The sequence below is a fragment of the Lycorma delicatula genome, chromosome 5 (genome assembly GCF_047948215.1).
Source record: "Lycorma delicatula isolate Av1 chromosome 5, ASM4794821v1, whole genome shotgun sequence".
NCBI lineage: Eukaryota > Metazoa > Arthropoda > Insecta > Hemiptera > Fulgoridae > Lycorma > Lycorma delicatula.
The window spans coordinates 38,084,497-38,107,150 of record NC_134459.1 but is presented as its reverse complement, the minus strand read 5'-3'; the positions used below and the strand labels follow the sequence as shown (position 1 = coordinate 38,107,150).

The 22,654-nt window shown below is 29.5% G+C and overlaps 1 protein-coding gene across 2 annotated transcripts in view; it reads right to left on the bottom strand.

Moving 5' to 3' along the window:
• The window catches only part of P5CS (Delta[1]-pyrroline-5-carboxylate synthase), a 264,054-nt gene that overhangs the window by 18,317 nt on the left and 223,083 nt on the right, over positions 1–22,654 (bottom strand). For both annotated transcript variants that reach the window (XM_075365901.1, XM_075365902.1), the window contains 3 exons: positions 17,415–17,610; positions 12,317–12,438; positions 8,157–8,343 (listed from right to left, as the gene is read on the bottom strand). In XM_075365901.1, the coding sequence (XP_075222016.1) occupies positions 8,157–8,343; positions 12,317–12,438; positions 17,415–17,610 (505 nt within the window). The remainder of the gene's footprint in view (positions 1–8,156; positions 8,344–12,316; positions 12,439–17,414; positions 17,611–22,654) is intronic.

Below are 22,654 nucleotides of genomic sequence, written 5' to 3'. Positions count from 1 at the left end.
TTTGCCTTAATTTTTTTTGAAGTGTAATCTATTTAAAACTAAGGATAATAGAAAAATTATATTTACAGATCTGTAATGTATGCATAAAAGCAATTCAGGAAATGGTATCACTTAGAGAAACATTAAAAACATTTTTTTTTATCAGTGTTATTCATTGATGTGTTCATTACTTAATTATTTGTACTGACAATTGCTTGAGAATCAAAAACCTGGTTGGAATAAAATCTGGGAAGGTTTTTCTATTATTGATTTGAAGTTTTGATTAAATTTTGAATGCAGTTTAACAAATGACTGTTGCTTTGCAATGTTTAAGTTTTTATTGTGTTGAGGAACAAATTTTTGTCCTGGAGTAACAAGATCTCAGGTTTTTCTGCCATCACTGGATGTCTGTAAAAGTCATTGTCACATGATTAATCTCAGATTTTTTCAAACTTATATTTGATCATATTAAAATACTTTAACGATGAAAATCTAATAATCTAATAACTGATTAAATCTTTGAAATTATAACAAAAATATTAAAAGAGATTTAAAAATACTAAATATAATGTTCTACTCTTTTTCACGCGCGCGCGCGAGTGCGTGGGTATGCGCGCGCGTATATATATATATATGTGTGTGTGTGTGTGTGTGTGTATGCGCACACACAGAGGAAATAATGTTTTCATATTATTTTTCTTTAATGATGTTTAAAGTGGAAGTTAAATTGATTCACTCTTCTCCTCTATATTCCTGTGAAAAAATAAAATAGAAGAAGAAAAACAGTTTTCTTCTCTTTTGAGAAAAATAAAGAAGATTAGAATGAATGATGTTCTTTGTAAAAGTATTGACAGTGCCAGTCGGATTTTTCCAATTTATTTCACTTTTCTTGTTTCTCATAAAAAAATGCAACATATTTTGTAAAGTAATGTAATTCAAAATAATAATAAAAACCGTTTAAAGTTAGAAAAGTTTTTAAATGCAGTTTTGATTTATTTCATATAAATTCAAACTAAACATTACAGACATGAGAACATACTTCCCCTCACCCCTCCCCACAACACACACATGTAAACAATATATTGTATACTTTATACAACATAAAATGAAAAAATAGACTTAAAAAGCATAAGTTATTATAATTATAAATTATTTTCAATGTCAATGAAAACATAAATCCTTAATTTAAGAGAATTCATTTTTGGAATGGCAAGCTTCATCAAATGTATAAAATATTAAAAAAAAAAGTTCAAAATTTTTAAGTCATCTTTATGACTAACCTCAGTTAATAGGTGAAGCAGTACCAGCTGATATTGCTACTTGTATTTGTTTTAATTATACAGATGCATATTTAGAATATGATCAACATGTTTGTTGGATTTAAATTTTTTCTGTTCATTTAATATATCATTTTGTACATTTTGTACATATTTAATTCAGAATATTCATTTGTTATAGGGTGGGTTTATAGGAATATCACAAAGATGATTAGACATATTTAGAAGTAACTGTTTAAAAACATTTATTATAAAACTTAGTTCAGTTAACTTAGATCGCTATACATCACAGGATACACCATAAAAAATTCTTATTTATCTCTGTTTCCAGTTTACTTTTCATGATAATTAAAAGCTTTTATTTAACTGCATTCTACAGACTTATTTAAAAATAATTTTCTATATTTTTTCCTTAGTTTTATTGTGCACATAAAACCGGTTCCCTTATAGGTTTTAAAAAATCAGTAAAAAAAAAAAATTATAAAATGTGCGTAAGCTTACTGATGATAATTTACTCCACTTAGTTAAACATTTAACTATTAATTAATGGTAAGTAATACTTTTATTTTATTAAATATTGTTAAACATTGTATTGTTTAGTTAATTATTTATTATTAATTGCTATAAATTAGTTAGTCATTCCTTTGATTATGCAAAATATTGAACTGGTGGACTGAATATACATTTAACCACTATAAAAAAAAGAGCACGTAAAAAATTACACAAAACAACAGAATCAACCTTTGTAAATCATTTTACAGAATCAGTCTACTTATACAGTATTAACTATACATACAAATTTTATCCACAGTTCATAAAAGTCATTAAATCAACAATTTAAATGAAATGAAATTTACAAACTCTCTAATTTCATCAAACTGGTATTCTAAATGAACAAACACAGGATAGATCTATTATATTGTTCAACCATGTGTTAGAGAAGTTCCTAACACTTCCAGATGAGCACTGTAAACAACAGGATAAAGTTGTTGAAGATTGTAATCTTTAACACCTCTAATTTAGGTCACTTAATAGTTCTGACAAGATCTTCTGGATACATGTTTTAATTTATTTAGAAAGCGAGTTATTTTTTTATGTTTTTTTTTTATAAAAAAATGAATTAATATTAAAAATCAGATAATGCATTTTTAAAAATAATTCTTGAGATAAATACAAAGTATTGATGATTTGTAGTTTTAAAAAAGTAAATTTTAATTTAGTTTGTTTTTAATAATATTTCATTTTAATATTTTATATTTTTAATGAGTATATATATATATATATATTTTTTTTTTTCTTTTTTTTAATTTTCTATTTTTTTACAGCCCCTGGTATGAGTATATTTAAAATTCAATAACATATGACTATTTAATTGAAATATTTAAATTATACTCTACACAAATGCAAAGTTTGTAGACTACTGAAGAAGCTAACTTGATTTTTAACTCTATTTGTACTTTCCAGGTTTTAAAATGAAAAGATACTAGAGAATAAAAAGAAAAATATACTCAATAAAAAAAATAAAAAAAACAGAAAAACTAGTCTTTTTATATATGAATTTTAAAATCTCTGGTCTGTGATTGAAATATAAAACTGGTACTAGATCAAATCAAGTTTAGAGAAAATAACAAGTGGAAAAACTAGAACTTGTGACTTCTCTGTCACTACATGACATCATTAGCATAAAATAAGTATTAGTTACTTTTCTTACATCCTTTAGTGCATGAAATTGATTATAAATTAAATTACAAGAGATTTAATTGTCATTTCCAATAAATAATTTTTTCTTTGATATTTCATTAATTGATATCATATTTAATTGGTTTTTAAATTAGAATTCATAGATAAAAATAGTTAAACTATAATGTTTACAATAAAGGGAATAATTGTGATTGAGCTATCATATTTCTAGAAAAAGTTTCATAAAATTGAAATATTGTGAGAACTAGTAATTATTTTTGTGTAAGATAATAAAATAACATTTTCCCCTGATTTTAATTTTAATCATTGCTACAGTACAAAGAAAAAAGGCATGGTTTTTGCAGATTTAAAAAAAAATTACTTTAAAATTGCCAAACAAAGGGGGTTAGTAAAACTTCATTTTTAGGGTAATTATTTGTCCTGTAATTTCATTAAAATTTTATTCAAATATTGCAATATTTTTTAAGTGTAGAAGAAACTTTTAGATGCTACCAAATATATGTTTTATAGGTTTATAATCAAATGACAGATAAAAGTAATGCTGTTATTATTTTATATAAAACTGTTTTTAATACCAGGGTTCTCAAAATTATTGAGATAAGATAGTAACTTAAAATTATTAAAGATCCTCTTCCTGGTTTGATATTTTAACATAAACAGGTTACAAGCAGTTGCAATAATCTGTTGATTCTGAAGAAAAGTGCAGGCAATCATTATGATCTGGTCATGGGGAAATTATATTGCCTCCCAAAAAGACATAAACCAGGTAAACCAAGTTCGCTTAACATTTCTGGAATAAATGCTCTAACTTGTTATTTAGCAAATAATTATTAAAAGAATAACAAATTACACCAACCACAATCTATTTCAATTGTAATATAACAAATACTTTGATCTAATTAATAATTCAAAAGACAAAGTTTTGCAGTTCAATGATGATTTTATATCTTTTGATATGACTGTTCTGTATTCCAGCATTCCCATTAAGGAAACAAGTATTGGTTGATCATTGAATCTAATAGAGATGTACATTAGGTTAATAGGTTATAACAAAAATTCATTGTGTGCTCATTAGAAAGAAGAAAGAAGCTTCAAGTGCTTGAATGACCTGATAAGAGTGAGTCTGTACAAAAACATTTTAGAATTGGGAGTTGGCCTTACACATTTAAAGATTGGAGGAAAAAACAAAGGTCTTGAAAGCACATACACTGACTGTTGAAGAAGAAGATGAGTTAAAAAAACAAAAAATGCATGAAAAATGTGTTAAAACAAACCAAAATCAGAACTCTTACAAAGTGCATTATGGTTTTGGTTCTGCCAAGAGTGCTGGAAAGGAATTCCTTTACGTGGACCCATTATTAAAAAAAAACAATATTTCTGTTCAAGAAACTGGAGGGGATATGAAATATTCACAGCATGAGGGGTGGATTCACAGGTGGAATAAGCACCATCGAATTTGACAAGTTGCCATTGTTGGGGAAAAATTGTCTGTGAATGATGCCACTGCAAATGAATTTGTGGTAAAATTTAAAAAGCTAGTTGAAAATAACAATCTGAAACCTGACTATCTGCACAATATTGATGAGATAGAGTTAAATTACAAAGTAATTAGGACAAAGTACTCCTGAAAAGTATTCTTGTGTCAAAATTTGAAAATGTTACTGGTACCAAGTTGGCAAAGAATAGAATTACAACTGCTTTATGTAGCAACACCAGCGGAAGTCATAAACTGCCGTTATTTGTTAAGTTGAAAAGGCGTACAGTATTTAAGAAACTAAACTTATCTTCACTACCTGTTTATTATTGTAACCAGGATTATGCCTGAATGGATTTCAATCTTTTTAAGAACTAGTTTTACAATGAATTTTTACCTTTAGTTGAAAAGAATTTAAAATCAAAAAAACTTCTACTAAAAACTCCTCTTCTTTTGGATAATGGAACAAGTCACCAAATGAAAATTAGAAAAAGGAGAAATTAAAGCAATATTTCTGCCAGCTCGTATCACCTCTCATAAACCCATGGATCAGGGTGTGATTGCATGGCTAAAAAAAAGGTAGGTAGAAAACATATAGGATCCATTCTTGAAAAAAACAGAGGAGGGCTATGACCTTTTTCAAGCAATCAAAGAATTAAACATTAAAGATGTGATTTACATAGTTGCAGAAGCATGAGAGGAAATGACTGAAACTGCATTAAAAAATCATGGGAAAACTGCGGCCAAGTTTGAAGCCAGAAAACAATACTTCCACTGAAAATGAAGCTGATGATGATGATGACATAAAGGCAGTGGTCCAAAATCTACAAGCTATACAGCCTGATACTGAATATGGCGACCTAATAGAATGAATTGCTGAATGTGACATTAATGAGGCTAACACTAATGAAGAACTGAACGACAATCAGATAACTGTTACAGTTGTGCAAGAGGTGATGAAGATGCCCTGATTACCAAGGTTTCTCACACAGATGCCACGTGTTTGTTTACAGTAGTTAATACAGCACCTGAATTCAATGCCTATGGATATTTTATGGTTGAAAAAGTGGAGAGACATAACAGCAAGTCTAGAATATCAACTTTAAAACAAAAAAAAAATTAAGACATTTTCTGTTAATAATAAATCTGTTTTGATGTACAGCTACTTCTGTATTATGCTAATTGGTCATAACTAAGATAAAGAGTTTAATATGTAATGTTTTTACTTTCCCACTGAGCGCTATAGCAGGGCTATAGCTATAGATGGGAAAACAATCAATCCAATTTCAGGATATGTGGTTTTCACCGGATCTTTACATTTTGACACCCAAGGAACCCAAAAAATGGATGGAAATTTTCAGGATCTTTGTATGTATGTGCGCACGCGCGTTTGGTTTTTGGTGTTGGTCTCTAAATCACCTTATTTTTAGAACTGTGCAACCAATTTTGACCAAACTTGGTCAGATGTCTTCTATACATGGGGCAATGATGCCATTAAATTTTCAACTTAAGAGGTCAAGGAGGTGAGGCTGTAAAGCAAAGTCACCCTCAGTATCTTGAGATTTCGCCTAATTAAGGAATTATTTTTCTTAGGCACATTTGTTAACAATTAAAAAATAATATTTCCAAAAAAATTTTTTTTAAATCGCACCCCACCTCAAAAATTCTCTAAAATGCTTTAAATAAACTAGTGGCTAGGTGGGAATAGTATGTCATTAGTAGCCCTCCTCACCACAAGGAGTGCTAGTGTAGCACTGACATACAGCTGCTGTAGTCATCTGTCATGTTATAACGTCACATGTGAGTGATAGAATTAAATAAATGAATAATATTTAAAGTGGCACACATGTGCGAATGAAATACAGTATGTCCATGCGCTTTAGTTAGAATCATTGAATTAAATAAACAAAAAATATTATGTTTAAATAAAATGATAAGTATTTTAAATTAAATTTTGTGTGTGAATGTGTGTGTAAGCCGTGCATCAGAAAAAAGCCGTGTGGCGGGAAAGTCCTGCAACATATTGTCAGCTTTTTTAAAACCATTGTACAATAATACAGTACTGTACAGTATTTATATATAAACTGTATTTCACTTTTATTTGAACTTTTTATTTAAAAAAAAAACTACAGTGTTTAATTTTGTTGAATCAATGTAATGTGAGTTTATGTAGTTTATCTCTTCAATAATGATAATAATCAAATATTTATTTAAACATCTGGAGAATTTCATGGATCCTGAGACCAGAGTACCCACACAAAATATTGAAAATTTATGGATGTGTTCCGAACATTGTAACAAAAAAGAAAAGGACACCAGAAAACTAAAGGATTCTTATATTTGTGGATTCTGATGATGCCACAGACATAGGGATGAAGAAGATTTATTTAAATTAATGCTGTAGCATATCAGTGAATTTTAAAAATAAATCATTCAATTGTTATTGTATTTTGTATATTTTGTGTTGCAGAGGTTAATAAATTATTAACCTCCGTAAAAATTTTTGAATTAAAATGAAAAGTACATAAAATTCTATTTCACTAATAACTTTTGATATTTTCACTTTTTTTTTGTATTAGTGAATTATTATTTATTTAAAATTATTTTTTACAACCAGAGGTTAATAATTATTATTATATATTTAAATTAAAAATAAAAAAGTTAAAAAAAATATATGTTTATGAAGTCGGATTTGAACCAATATGCCTCCCCCTTGTAAGATCCAAATATTTCATTAATTACAATTTTATTTAGCTTAACTCTGGAATCAATGAAAATAAGTACCAATTAAGATACATTGTAGAAAAGCTCTTAATGAAGGCTTATTACTGCAGTTAAGAAAAAGTCCAAAATCAAAATTATTTTGATTTTTGGCTTTTTTGAACACTTTTGGTCCAGTTGATTGCAATCAAAAGGAGAGGTGCACAACTAGATGTTACAATAGTCCTCAATCCAAAATTTCAACATTCTATAGCTAATTGTTTTTGAGTTATGCAAGATACATATGTACATACATACGTGCAGATGTCATGCTGAAACTAATCAAAATGGATTCAGGGATGGTCAAAATGGATTTTTCCATTGACATTTTTTGTGATTAAAATACTTCCTTTACTTTGTACAAGGAAGTAAAAAAGTATACCTTCTTGACTACGTTTTGATATAACTTGACTTTACATCTGCAAAATCTAATGTGTAAAAAAAAAAAAAAATGAAAAATTTGACATTATACTATTAATATACACTTTAATATAAAGATGATGAAGTATTTTCCAGTTTTTCAGAACCTTTGTCTCATTCAACTTTCTTACTGATTTGACTAATGATCCAGAATTCAAGTAAACAGAGAAGTTACTACACTTTGTAGGTTTAAAATAGCTAGATGTTATGTACTTCATTGATGTTGAATGCATGCTCTGATTGTATATGATCTTGTACATTGCTGTTAATAACGTTATTCTTGGAATACCACCATGGTAACTGCTTTTGCTTTTGTTGTTTTATCAACTCCTTTTCAATTTCTTTTACTCACAAATGTCAATAATATTTTTAATGACAGGATTACACATAATAAAGCAATAATAAAAAAACATTAGCACTTACATCATAATGGCCACCAGTATTACAAAAAAGAAGTAACTATTTTATTAAAAAGTCACTGATAAAAGGATTTCAAAAATAAAGTATGAAATAATACTAAAATCATAAAATTTTCAGTCACTAACCATTTTCAGTAACAATAACTTCAGTGTGGCCACTTCCATATTTCTGAATATGATCTACAGCTTCTTCCAAATTACTTACAACTTCAATAGCACAATCTAAACTACCATATTCTGTCTTGAGAGATTTTGCTGGGGGTGGTCCAAATGTCAATTTCTGTGAAAGCGTTGGACCGGCATAAACTGTCACCTAAAAAATTAAAATAAGAAGAACTGGTTGATTTGAGTTATTAATTAAAAAGAAAATTAGTAAAATTTTAAGATTATAATAAAAGAATTACCATCTTTTAGTAATTGTATATTATATTCTTATGTCTTTGATTTTCAAATCTTGACTAAATTCCTGTTAATTAAATAATTTTCTAATAGCTTAGATTATATTCATCCAGTATTTAGTGGTTAATCCTGTATTTTTATTATAAGAATAGCTTTCTCAGTCAAAATTATAGTAGTTAAAAATGCTTACAGTTTTTATAAGTTAGCTGTATTTTATATTTAATTATTTTCTGTTTATATTGTTACAATGCAATAATTTTTTTTTTTATATTTCACTCATGAAGTCTTTACTCAACTGTTAATATTTCTTTATTCTGATGAACTGTTTTTCAATAGGTTTCAACTGAATGTCCTTAATTTTTCTTGATTCTGACCATCTTCCTTCATTTTGTTATATTTTCTTATTTTGGAAGATGGAACGGAGATCAGGTTTGTTAAATAATAAAATTTCCTTGGCCTATAATAACAGCTCATTAACCTTTAGGGATGATTTTTCATCTAAAAGACAAGAAGATGGTACCTTGACACTGTCTGCTCACTAGTGGTTCAAAGAGGACATTGGTACTAGATAGAGGGGAGAGTCTATTTTCTACTTGACCGACTGATTATAGTGTAAAGAATACTAGACATGAGTTGTTACATCACTATATCATATTAAGTCAAGGAAGTTGGGATATTTGAGATATCAATGGGGATAGCTGAAATCTGGTTACGTTAGGCAGAGAAAAAATAGTAATAATATTGAACAAATAGTATGTTATTACAAGTAACTTAGTCAATGAATTGTTTTTATCAAGATAGTTTCAAGCTCTAGTTTAGAACAATAGTGGAATTCTATATAACAGACTTTTAGCAAAATATATATAAAATTTATATGAAGGTGTAATAGATTTTATACACTTTTATTTAAGAACAGATAAGATAGTGACCATACTTTATTTGTGATTAATGCAGTTTTTAAATCTAAAAAAATCAAAGAAAAATTTGGATTAAAGAAATGAGATGTAGGAAAATTAAAGAAGGTGTAAAGATTTCTTTCCATAGAAAAAGGAATACAAATGACTGAAAAGGAAGATGATGTAAAAAATTAATGGATGACTTTCAAAAAGAGAACAGGCAAGCAATTACACATTAGTATAAAAATGTTATATGTGACGTAGTAAGGAAACTCTAGTATCTTCATAAAAAAATCTAAAAAAGAATGAATAAGGAATAAAGAGTTTGATTGAAAGAAAGAAGTAATGGAAAGAAAGAAATAATTAATGAAAATTTAAATTGTGCCTAAAAAATAAGAGAATCTTTTGTGGAAATAAAGACAAAGTGTATTGGTATCAGAAGTACTGATGAAGTAGTGCTGTTAGAGAGAAAAGAAAGCTAACAGGTGGTAAGAAAATGGAAAAGGATTTACAAAGGAGAAAAATTATGTGATTAGAAGTTGGAATAAAATAAATAAATTGATGATGATTTGAAAAGAGAGAAATCATTTTATAATCAGATATAACAAATCTCAAAAGTTTAAAACAACAATAGAGCAGTAGGGGTAGGTAAATACATAATCAAAGTAATACAGTCCTTATGCTGATAAATTCAAAATTTATGAGACCATCAAAGAAACAAAGAAGGGTACCATCAAATTTAAAAAAGAAACAGCTGAAGAAACACAATAGCAGTTTATAAATAATTCCCTTTCAAATTATTATACGAGGGTAAGTCAATTATTATCCGCAATGGAGTTATAAATTTTATTGCAATTCAAATAGGAAACTTACATGTACATCATTTTTCAACATAGTCTCCTTGCATTTCAACGCACTTGGTCCATCGTTGCACTAGCTTCCTGATGCCCTCATAAAAGAAGGTTTTTGGTTGAGCTGCGAGCCAGGAATGCACGGCTTCTTTACTGTTTCGTTAGAGGTAAACCATTGGTCCCTTAATATCTCTTTGAGTGGAACAAACAAGTGGTAGTCAGAAGCGGCAAGATCAGGACTATACAGAGGATGAGCCAGTACTTCAAAGTTGAGTTTCTAGAGCGTTTCAGCAGTTCGGGCAGCAGTATGTGGACGGGCATTATCATGCAACAACACAACACCTTTCGACAGCAGTCCTTGGAGTTTGCTTTGAATTGCAGGCCTTAGCTTGGTAGTAAGCATCTCACTGTAATGCGTACTGTTTACTGTCATGCCTTTCCTCATAATGTTCCAGTACTGGGCCTTGTGAGTCCCAAAAAACCATAAGCATCAGTTTTCCTGTGGATGGTTGGATCTTGACCTTTTTTTTGTAGGGCTAATTTGGATGCTTTCATTCCATACTCTAACGTTTACTCTCTGGCTCGTAATGATGGATACATGTTTAGTCACCAGTGATGATTCTGCCTAAGAAGATGTTCGTTACCATAGCGATCCAAATGTTTTTGGCAGATGTCCAAGTGTGTTTGTTTATATAACTGTGTGACTTGTTTTGGGACCCATCATGCACAGATTATGAAACCCAAGTCTGTTGTGGATGATTTTGTAGGCAGAACCATGACTAATTTGCAGACGATGTGCCACTTCATCAATAGTTACTCGTCTGTCTAAGAAAACCATGTCACAGGCATGCTGAATGTTTTCCTCATTTGTGGCGGTAAACGGTCGTCTGGCTCCTTTGTCATGCGTAACACTTGTGCGACCATTTTTTTATTTTTCAATCCATTTGTAGACATTCTGTTGCAGCAACACACTTTCCATGTACCAAAAGTCTTCAATGAATTTAGACCCCTGATACACCTTCCGACCACAAAAAACTGATCATTGAACGTTGCTCTTCTTTGGTGCAAACAGAAAGTGGAGCAGCCATGGTTAATGATAATAGAACTAACAGGGCAGTGATAATAGAACTAACTTAGCAGCATAAAAACCTGCAAAAACACAACAACAATTAAACCACCCTTGTGTCATCTATGCAACTCAACAGTACTACCAACATAAACGAAAATATAACTAAATTGCGGATAATAATTGACTTACCGTTGTATATGGAAATAATTCTTTTAAATGATTTTTTTCAAGCTAAATGCACAAGTCCATCATCACTGGGAGTTGCCAGAAGTGTTGTTGTTAATAACACCCAAAAGGGTTTGAAACCCTTGTAGTATATAATTGAATAATATGTCAAAATGGATAAAATAAAGGCTTTTAAATTCTGTTTTTATTAAGAAAATTGGCAATTAGATGAGTGCTAAAAAAAACTAAAGAAATGGAGGAGTTTGAGGATGAATTTGGGGAGAGAAGTTTATGGTGGAACTTTACAAATGAATTAGGTAGCAGGCCTAAATATTTTGAAATCCAAATCTAATTAATTCAATTCTATTTAATTAATGAATAATAAGACATACAGTTTTGCTAATTTGGTAACAGAAAGTTGTGTAATTAACACAAGACTGAAATACATCTAGCAGATAAATCATAATGTTGATTTAGTAAATATTTCACATCAAAAGATTACTGTATAATATAAAGAAGTGAAGAACAGTTTCAAACCAGTAAATTGATTAATAACAAAAAAAGTAGCATTTTATGTGAGGAGTAACAGTGACATAGCATAATTTACTTTTAATTTGTGATCCTTAGGAAATAATCATCATTATTATTTTCTTAGGATGATAAATAATGATATTTACTGATCAAATACCTGATAACTGGTTAAATACCTGATGTTTACTGATCTTGTACTTCAGAATATAGAAATGAAAAAAGGAGAAAATGAATTGTTCTCATTAATATTAACACACTTTCTTATATATAATTAATATACTGATACTTTTTGTTATATTTGATAGTCAAAAGTTACTTTTATACAATCTGTATTACTTAAATTCGATGTAAATGTGTATCTTTTTGAATACTTACTCCTTCTTTCTTTAGCATATCACACATGTTATGGAAGAAACCATTTTGAACAAGATCCTCATGTAAGAGAAGAGTTTCCATTGCATTACAAGCGGCCGGGTAGTCACACTTTGAATCTCTAACTGCAAATAATAATATACCATTACATTTATGATAATTATTAACATTAACAATGTTTTAATTCATAACATGTTATTGCTTTTTCTGTAGTAAATGAATGTGGTCATTACTATCTGTTTTGGTTTTCTTAGATATGGAATATCATTATCAAGAATAACAAGTAATGTAATATTTTTTAAGCACAAATATTTGTAGTGGATTGATACTGTCTGAGCTGATGCAAAGTTTATAAATAAATTTTCTTTCTACCCATCAAGTTTACTAAACAGTACTTCTACACTGAAACTTGTGTAGGAAGAGAATTCAGCAAAAATGCTCAACAAAAATAGATGATTTAGAAAACTAGATTTTTGTTAAAAGATAAACTTTAAATAACTTAGTAAATAAATTGCAGTACTGGATTTCATATCCATTATGGTTTAATTAATATAACCGAGAAAATAATCTGTATATAAGAATGTTCAATTATATGAAATATTATTTTAATGAGTAATGAATTAATCTAAATCAACATCAAATGAAAATAATATACAAAAATAACATCTCCTTTAAAAGTTTTATTTATCAATTTGAAAGTGTTTTCTTTAACTCTGATGGTTCATCATAGCAAGTATGTATGTCTCACTATGTTTCTTTTGTTCTTGAATTTATTCCACATTTATTATTTAACAAATAGATTATTTTGAATATGGTCCTTAGTATATGATTTGGTATTCTTAGATATGGAATTCCATTATCAAAAATAACAAGTATCCCATCCCATCGAGCCAAATGTACACTTCCACATTAATACACCAAGCCCAATGAAAAAAAAAAAAAAAAAAAATATATATATATATATATATTCATTCCTACAAGTAGCACCTTCATTGTTGACACACTTTCTATTTTTCCAATTTGTCTGTGTTCATATCCTCTGTGGAGAATCAACCTTATAAATTTTATGTTTGACCTCACGATATACAATAGCGAATCAACACCAACTATTTTCTTTCAACAAATGTTTCACCATATTCTCTCCAATACAAACCAGATGCAGTAGTATACACAGATGGATTGAAACACTACGATACTAGTGGGCATTTATTGTTAATGACCAAAGTTATATGTTCAGTCTACCTGGTGTTACGAATGTCTTTACTGCTGAACTGTATACTATAAATAAGGCTTTGAGTATCGTTAACCCCAAGTATCATCATATCCTTATTTGTAGCAACTCATGTAGTGCTCTCCAAGCCTTAGAGGATTTTTATTCCAGACATCCTATTGTCACTGAAATCTACAATGCAATTGCTGAGTTGAACCATCGCAACACACAAGTGAGTTTCTGCTGGATCCATAGCCATCTGGGGATTCGGGTAATGAACGTGCAGATTCTGCTGCTAAAGACGCATATAGTCAACCATGTTTCAGTACCCGTGTTACTACATCTGACTTTATTAACTATGTAAAACTCACTCTTCACACAAACTGGCAAGATGACTGGACGGCTACAGCAGATAACAAACTCCGGCACATTAAAGATTCTGTGTTGCCATGAGACTCCTCATACAGGAAAATTCATTGTGAGGAAGTGATCCTCTGCCGATTACGGAATGGACATACGATGGCTACTCATGAGTATCTGATGCCAGTAGTAAATGCACCAGTATGCATACGACGCAACTGCCACTTGATTGTGTGCCACATTCTTGTGGAATGCATACGTTATGTGGCCTTATGTTGTAAATTTAAATTATCCAGGAATTTTTAGTTAAATCCTGGGCAATAATAAAGACGTTTTGGACCAGGTGTTTTTGTTTCTCCAGAATGCTAATATTTTACATACTTTTTAATAGTGTTTTTAGTTTTTTTTTTAGAATAGTTGTATGTTTTTGTGTCTAACATATTAGTTTAAGTTTTTTATTTTGTCTTTGTTTTTTATATTTTAGTTTGTTTTGATTTTATCTTTAAATTTCTACTTGAAGTTTTTATTTTGTTTCAATTTTTGTTTTTCTATTAGGTTTTGTATTTATATTTCATATTTTGTTTTCCGGGCAATGATAACATTAAAATGTTTTTCACCCAATAAAAAAAAATTTCTTCATTCTGTTCACCATAACAACCGCACAGTGATCACTTTTACTTTAAGAGAAAGTAACTATGTCTGGTGCTGCTTGTATCTCAGTTGCTTTACCATGACATCACAAGAAAGACTGAGACAAGTACTGTAAAACAATAAATATAGTACCTCTTTCTATTGCAAAGAAATGTCTTATATGTACATACTCCTTCAACTCAGGTTAGGAGATATCTATTTATAAAATCTATTTTTAAAGATTTTTGTAATCATTCAATAATGTTGATGAAGATAAATTGATTTGTTATTTAATATTAATGTACCATAAGAGAAATAAAAATTGTTTTTTATATATACTTGTTCTTAGAGTTTAAAAATAAATTACAGAAGTGCATAAAAATATTGTAATATTTTGTATTATAATATTCAGTATAATTTAAAACAAATTACAGTAATCTTATATCTGATCTTTTAATATTATCATTGTCATTCACTTGTGTGCTAAGCACAAAGAGCAATATCACATTCCTATAAGTATATCTACATTAAGCCCTTAATTGTGAAATATACTTGGCATGATGTTGTAATCTTGAAATGAATGTAAGAAGAGTATCTCCTTCAAGAACTTAGAAGCAAAGAGAGAATTTTGTCTTTGTTTAGATATTATTTGAATGAACTAAATTCTAATAGTATCTTTATCATTATAATCTTTAATAATACAACTCTTACCTGCAATTTAATACTATTAATAGGTATAGGTACTATTAACAAGGATGTGTGAGGGAAATTAATTACTTTCTTTATTTTATCTGATTTTATAATTTATCAGTTATTGAAGCAAGTTATTTTATAATGTTTTGTATTATGAAATGTTATATAATGTTTCATTATACAATGTACTTGGCATGTTTTTTACGTAAGTACAGTTTTGAAGTAAAAGATAAACAAATTTTTTTTGAAAAAAAAAATTATATTCTCCTGAAAGTCTGGATCTACAATTCTACATAATTTCCACCTACATTAAGGCACATGTCATATTGTGTGATCAGCTCCTGCATTCCAGCTTCATAGAAATCTGCCATCTGAGAAGATAACCATTATTTAACAGTTGTATTGAGGTAGTCATTGTTGTCATAGCGGTGACATTGAGTCTGGCGCCTTAGACCGCTCGGCCATCCTGACATATAATCATATCATAGTGCTGACCGCAGAGATGCTACTTTAAATGCAGGAACAAGTGGTAGTCACTGGGTGCAGGTCAGTACTATGAAGTGGGATCAATTTGTTCCCAGCCAAATGATGATGAGATTTTGAGTGTGATGAGCTGCATGTGGTCGAGCATTGTAGTGAAGTAAAACAATTTCTGTGCTGAGCATGCCACACCTTCTGTTTTGGATTGTGCGATACAGTTTATTCAAGGTCTTACAATATGTCTTGGCATTTATTGTTTCATCCCAAGGGAAAAAATCAACAAGAAACGGCCCCTGTCTATTCCAAAACACATTGGACATCTACCAAAACGATACTTTCTTACTTAAAAAACATACCTCATATACATGTATTTAATATCATATACGAGTATGTTATCCTCAGAACATTTTGAATCATTTTTATCCATATTAAGTAGAATAATTTTAATGATAACTTCTGAATTTTCATAACATATTTCACAATCATTGTTATACAGTCATTGAGAAGCATTAAAAAAAATACTGGTTATTTTAAATTAAACTTATGATAATCACACAACTTTGTATATGAAATCCTTTACTATGTTCAGTAGTTTATTAAAATTTCTGCTAATACAAGTATTAGAATTTAATCATTTTAGCAAATAGTAAAATAAATACCATATACCATACAACTGTGCATACTACAAACATAATCATGTATACATGGATGATACATGGATTAATGGATACATGGTTATTATCCATTAATGTCTTTAGGACCATACAGACAGCTTAATAAAAGTATATTTAGCATACAATATATAATGTTATTAATGTTAGTCTATATGGATTGACTTGGTACCGAGAAATCTTTCACCTTTATCATTAATAAATGTAAATATAACTAAAAGTATTTCATTTAAAAGTAAAAGAAGAACATGAACTAGAAACAGTGGTGAATTCCCAGTATTTATATAGAGCTTAAAATTTTTTTTTTTCCAGAACTAAAGTTGAAAATTATTTTTATCCTTATGACTTTACTTAGGTTACAAACTGTTTCCACTCTGATATCTTTCATTTGAAAAAATAATAAAAGTTTTCAAGCCAAGTTAGAACAATAAAAGTTACAAAAATTTATATTACTCCTATATTTAGGGATGAGTGAACATTGCTCCTACCTAATAAATTATAATTAGAAATATATGCCTCCAAGCCATGAAAGATGAGACAATGAAAAGTTTTAAAAAAATGAGCTTAAGTTGTTAAGAATAAGGTATTCTTTGTCGATTAAAAAGAAAAAGATTTACTACTATTATTAAAATATTAATTTTTATAAGTTAAAAATAATTATAAGTAAAATTTTCATGAAAATCTTTTTTTATATAGAATACTACTGAATATTTTCTTCTTCTTTAAGTAATTAATGAAAAAAATAGAATCAAGAATATATAAGATACCATCCCAAATGTGATTTATTGTAGATTAAACAGTAAATAAATATAATCAAAATATATGTGAATACTTGAACTTCAACATAACCACATAATTTATTGTAATGTGTTCATACATAATTCTATGTTTTTGGACTTGATGAACCATAGAAAACTGAGAACTACTAAGATAAAAAAGATCATGCTAGCACTAATTACCCCCCCCCTCCACTATTATGAACTGCAACAAGGTAAATAATATTAGTTATTATGCCTGAAGTGAATAAATAAAAATAAATAATTATGTCATTACAGACCTATTTTAAGTGCTTTATTAAGGTCTGCCTCATTATCAATGTACACATGGCAAATACCCTCAGCATGTCCTAAAACAGGTATATGTTGGGCGTGTGTTTGTATACTACGAACTAATTCGCTTGATCCTCTAGGAATAATTAAATCAATATGATTTTCAAGAGATAATAAGTCACTAATTTCTTCTCGTGTTGATATCTGAAACCAATAATACAAAAAGATAAATTATTAGTGAAATTAACTATTTGAATTTTTGTATTTTATTTTGCTTTAACAGAAAACGTTTCAATTAAACAGAAAAAAAATATCTTTCTTATTAGTTATTAATTAATATTCTGAAAAATACATTATAACTTTACTATATATATAAAAAGTTTGAAAATACACAAAAATAGTCATGTTACAAATAAAACAAAAAAATAAAAGAGGTTTAAGAAATTCTTTGTTTTTTATGTTTATTGTGACTGTCATTATTAGAAATATTTTCTGTCTTGAAATTCTTACAACATGCTGTAAATAATAATAATTTTTTTAATGGTTCACCTATACCATTCTTACAAGTGAACCGCTAACCTCCAAGGAGGGACAGAAGCCAGGTAGTTATGAAACTTAGGGGGAAAAGAAGTCACAACAGAACAGCCAAAGAGCTTTTGTATGTTCTCTCTCTCTCTCTCTCTCTCTCTCTCTCTCTCTCTCTCTCTCTCTCTCTCTCTCTCTCTCTCTCTCTCTCTCTCTCTCTCTCTCTCTCTCTCTCTCTCTCTCTCTCTCTCTCTCTCTCTCTCTCTCTCTCTCTCTCTCTCTCTCTCTCTCTCTCTCTCTCTCTCTGTGTGTGTGTGTGTGTGTGTGTGTGTGTGTGTGTGTGTGTGTGTGTGTGTGTGTGTATGTATGTATGTGTGTGTACTTTTTAATAACAAACTAGAGAAAAATAAAAACTTTTTTCTTTTTCCTTCTCCTACAAAAGCTGCTAGTGAAGATTTCAAGCAAGTACTTTTTAAATTTTTTATCATCATAATATCTCCAGAGATCAATATCAACATCACATTTCTTTACAACCTCCATACATCTTTGAAAAGGTGACAATTCTGAATTCAATTTTGGGTGGAGTAATTGATGGATTTGTGTTGATCTGCTGGGAACTATTTTGATGAGATCAACACAACATGGAAGCCTACGATGCAGAAATCCATGAAGTAGCATAATGTCGAATGTCTCTCTTCTCAAGAGAAGAGATCAACTTTGAAAGATCCCAGAACTTTCAGTGAAGCCATAATAGAAATCTATTCTGCATACCTTCAATCATTTCCGAAGTGAAAAGCCACTTATGGTTCCAAATGCAGGTAGAATACTTAAGATGGCTTCTTACCACTCCTTAAACAGTAAGACACATGTGTAAGGATTTCAAAAATCTCTTGCAATCCATTATATCAATCCCAAATTTATTCTAGTTTTTCTAATTATAGACTCTCAATGGTTGGCTAGTGGCGACTTGCTGTCAAGGAGAGTACCAAGATCCTAAGGACAATTTCAATTACTCTGCTTATTATTCCCCTGGAGATAACATAATCATAACATACAGGATTAGCTTTCCTTGTAAAGGACATGACTTTAGTTTTCTTAAAATTTAGTGCTATATGATCAAGTTCTGTCTAGTCATTCATGCATTAATACTGTTTCGTAAAATTTGTTGATCTGACCCTATCTTGAGCTCTTTATAAATTTTTAAATCGTCGGCATATGACTGAATTTCACAATAAAACTATGAACAAATATTACTAATATACATAACACAAAGAATAAAGGTCCAAAATTAGATCAGGCAAGGCTGTAAAATCTCACCACCAAAATGCACACAGAGATCTAACACCTAGATAAAAAGAAATCCATCTTATATAAGTTTCGCTAAAACTAAGTGCGGTAGTTTATTAATTAGGATATGGTGAGGCATTTTGTCAAAAGTTTTTTAAGATTGAAGAAAAAACATCAACTTGCGATCTCTGCTGGACAGCCAGACCAATAGAAGATAGAAAAGAAGCAAGATTGGTCATTGTAAACTGGCCTCACATGACACCATGTTGTGCTGGAGTAATATTTAATGTTGTATATGACTGTAAATGTTATCAAAAATAATTCGCTCCAGAACTTTTGGAATGGATCCAAGAACAGAAATAGGGTGAATATTGTCAATGGATGGAACCCCTGGTTTGCACTAATGCTTTCTTCAGATAGCTGGGAAGATACCACCTTCCCATGTAAAGATATATTACCATGTAAAGATGGATGAAAGAACAGGGATGATAAGATCACTAATACCCTTCAGGACTAACACATGCAACCTATCAAGTCTAATTCCTGATCTCCCATTGTTACATTTAACATCTTCAAGCACACATTCAGATGTAATAAGTGGCAGAGAGAACAATGTTGTTCAGCAACGTTGAACAATGCAGTATCCTAACTGGATGATCATCATTTAGATCAAAATCCTGGTATACTCCTACAAAGCGATCAGTCAACCTTTCACACAATATGTTTGGATCACCACATGTGGTGGTGACCACATGGAGTGGTCACCACCACTCCATTTCTTATCGGGGGTACAATCTGTGAAGCATCAGATTTGTAACTACTGATAAACCAAAAATTTACTAGGTTTAATAGCCAGGTCATTCTCACGATTTTGTGCAATCTAGTATAAAATCGTCAGACTGCATAATTTTGTGACAAACTTTAATATGTTCAGTTATACCTCAGCTATTTAGCAACCACTCTGAAGGAATTAAAGGTCATTTTTCACTATAAAAGGCTTCAAATCTTGTATAATAAAACATAATTTGCTAAAACTAATATTTACAGAGCTATAAATGATTCAAAAATTTTAATGACCACCCTTTTGGAATCTTCAAATGTAAAATTTCAAAATTATTTATTTTGTAGATGTTGTTAGATATACGTACAAATTTCATTAAAGTATCTCAATCTTGCATTTAGATATACATTTTTATTAAAAAAACACAAAATGTGGGGACAGAGGGAAAGGTAGGGTGTTTGTCCAGATGAAGTTAATTGTTTATTTAAATTTGGTTCCTTGAGTCTGGCCAACACTTCCCTGGACATTCTGTATGTAGTGATTACATAATTTGTTGTAATTATATTTATGGTTATTTTTATTAAGGTAGGGATCTGGTGGAGGTTTTCTCTCTCACTCTCTCTCTCTCTTTCTATTTATATATACATATATATAAATATTACATATTCATATGCACATGCGCGCACGCACGCACGCACACACACACACACACACACACACACACACACACACACACACACACACACACACACACACACACACACACACACACACACACACACACACACACACACACACACACATGCACAAATATATATATCTTCACAAACACATATACACACACACATACAAGTAAAATGAGTCTGAGTATACTCATTTTGCGGTAATTGGGTTTGTATGTATTCTAGGTTCAAACTTAGAAAAATAGAACAGGTAGATAAAAGATTCCGATAAGAAGAAGATAAGAAACTTCTTGAATTTCATTTTTCTTTATATAATACTTATACTAAAGAAGCAAGTCTTATTAATTTCTGACGGAACTGATTTAACAATGAGTTCAGCAGCAGGCAAATTTTGAACTGAATCTGATAATATAAAAACAGCCAAGTTTGTTAGAAGGTAGGCTCCTAAACCTTGCTATGATTTACACAAGAAAGATTTTTTTACAATTTTTAACTAATAATCTAAAATTTTGTCTCCCGATAAAAGTTTTTACCTTTTAATCTGTATTTCTTTACCTAATCAACATACCATATTTTTTATCTCTTTGGTCAACTATTGGCCAAAGAAAACTGGCCACAAACTTTTTTTTTCTTATTCATTTTAAAACTACTTCGTTTGATATAAAATCTTATCAACTCTACAAATTTTAAGTATTTTTTTTTGGCTGCACATTGAAAATAAAATTCTTTAACTTCTGTTTCTCATAATGTTTATTTCTCCAATGCCATAAATTGCCTATAAGCCATAAAATATTTAAAAATCTCCTTCACTCTCGAGTAGACATGTTTCTGAAAAGAAGCTTTCTTATTTCATTCTGTTTGTTTTTTATATCTTTCTTACTTTCATACTCAATCATAATTTTATAACCAGGTAACAAAATTTCTCAACTTTTGGTTCACTATGTTTTTCTTGTTAAAATAATTTCTATCAGATTTCATTGCATCTATTTTGATCTTACTTATTTTCAAATCAGTTTATCTCCTAACACTGAAAGTATGCTTTGTGATGAAAAACAATTAATATCATAATTAATAGAAGATTCTAAAGGTTGAGTATTGATTTTTTTAAAAATTATTTTTAAATATTTAAATAACTGTCAGAAATGTAATAAACCAAATTATTTATCAAATCATATGTTTTTGGTTTCTTCCAAAATTGTGTATAATTTTTGTTATTAAAAATCATCATGTATATCAACAGCTATTTTTAGTTAACATATTAGATGTTAAAATTTTTCGATTTCAAACAAAAAAAATAGTACTTTCTTTTTAATATAACACTTTTTTCTATAAATAAGAGCAATAGAGTTTTACTTCTAAAATTAAATGCTAATTCATATACACACATTCTATTTGGGCTTTATTAGTTGGAAGTATATACATAAGTTCGGTTTTGTTTTAAAATGATGAAACCTGCACATGCAAATGAGATGAACAACACTCTCTGAGTGATGTGCATTAATCAATCCTTCATTCCTTCCTACCTATTTCTGTTTTAACTTTCATGTTTAATTTTTTTTCTTTTTCAGTTTAATATTTTTTATAAGCGTTTCATCAATCTGTTATTGTTATGATTCTTGTTATTATTTTCTACTATACTACTGATGATAGTACAGTTCTTCAAAACTAGCTTGTGTACGTTCTATCCTCAGAAGTTCTATGTTGTGCTAATTTGAGAAATTTCAATGGAAATTCTACTTTTAATAGGAACATGTATGATATAATCTATATAAGGTGCCTGCAGAAATGTAACCAACTGTAAATAAAAATTTGAAACAAAAAAAGCTTTTAAACTCCTACTTACTTTAAGTAAATTTTGTCGTGATTGATTTTAATAAAAGATTTTTCATCCTTTGCCATATCTAACATTGTTAATAAAAGTTTTCTACGTTATATATTAGTGGGTTTAAATAGATTTAAGAAAGTTTTATTT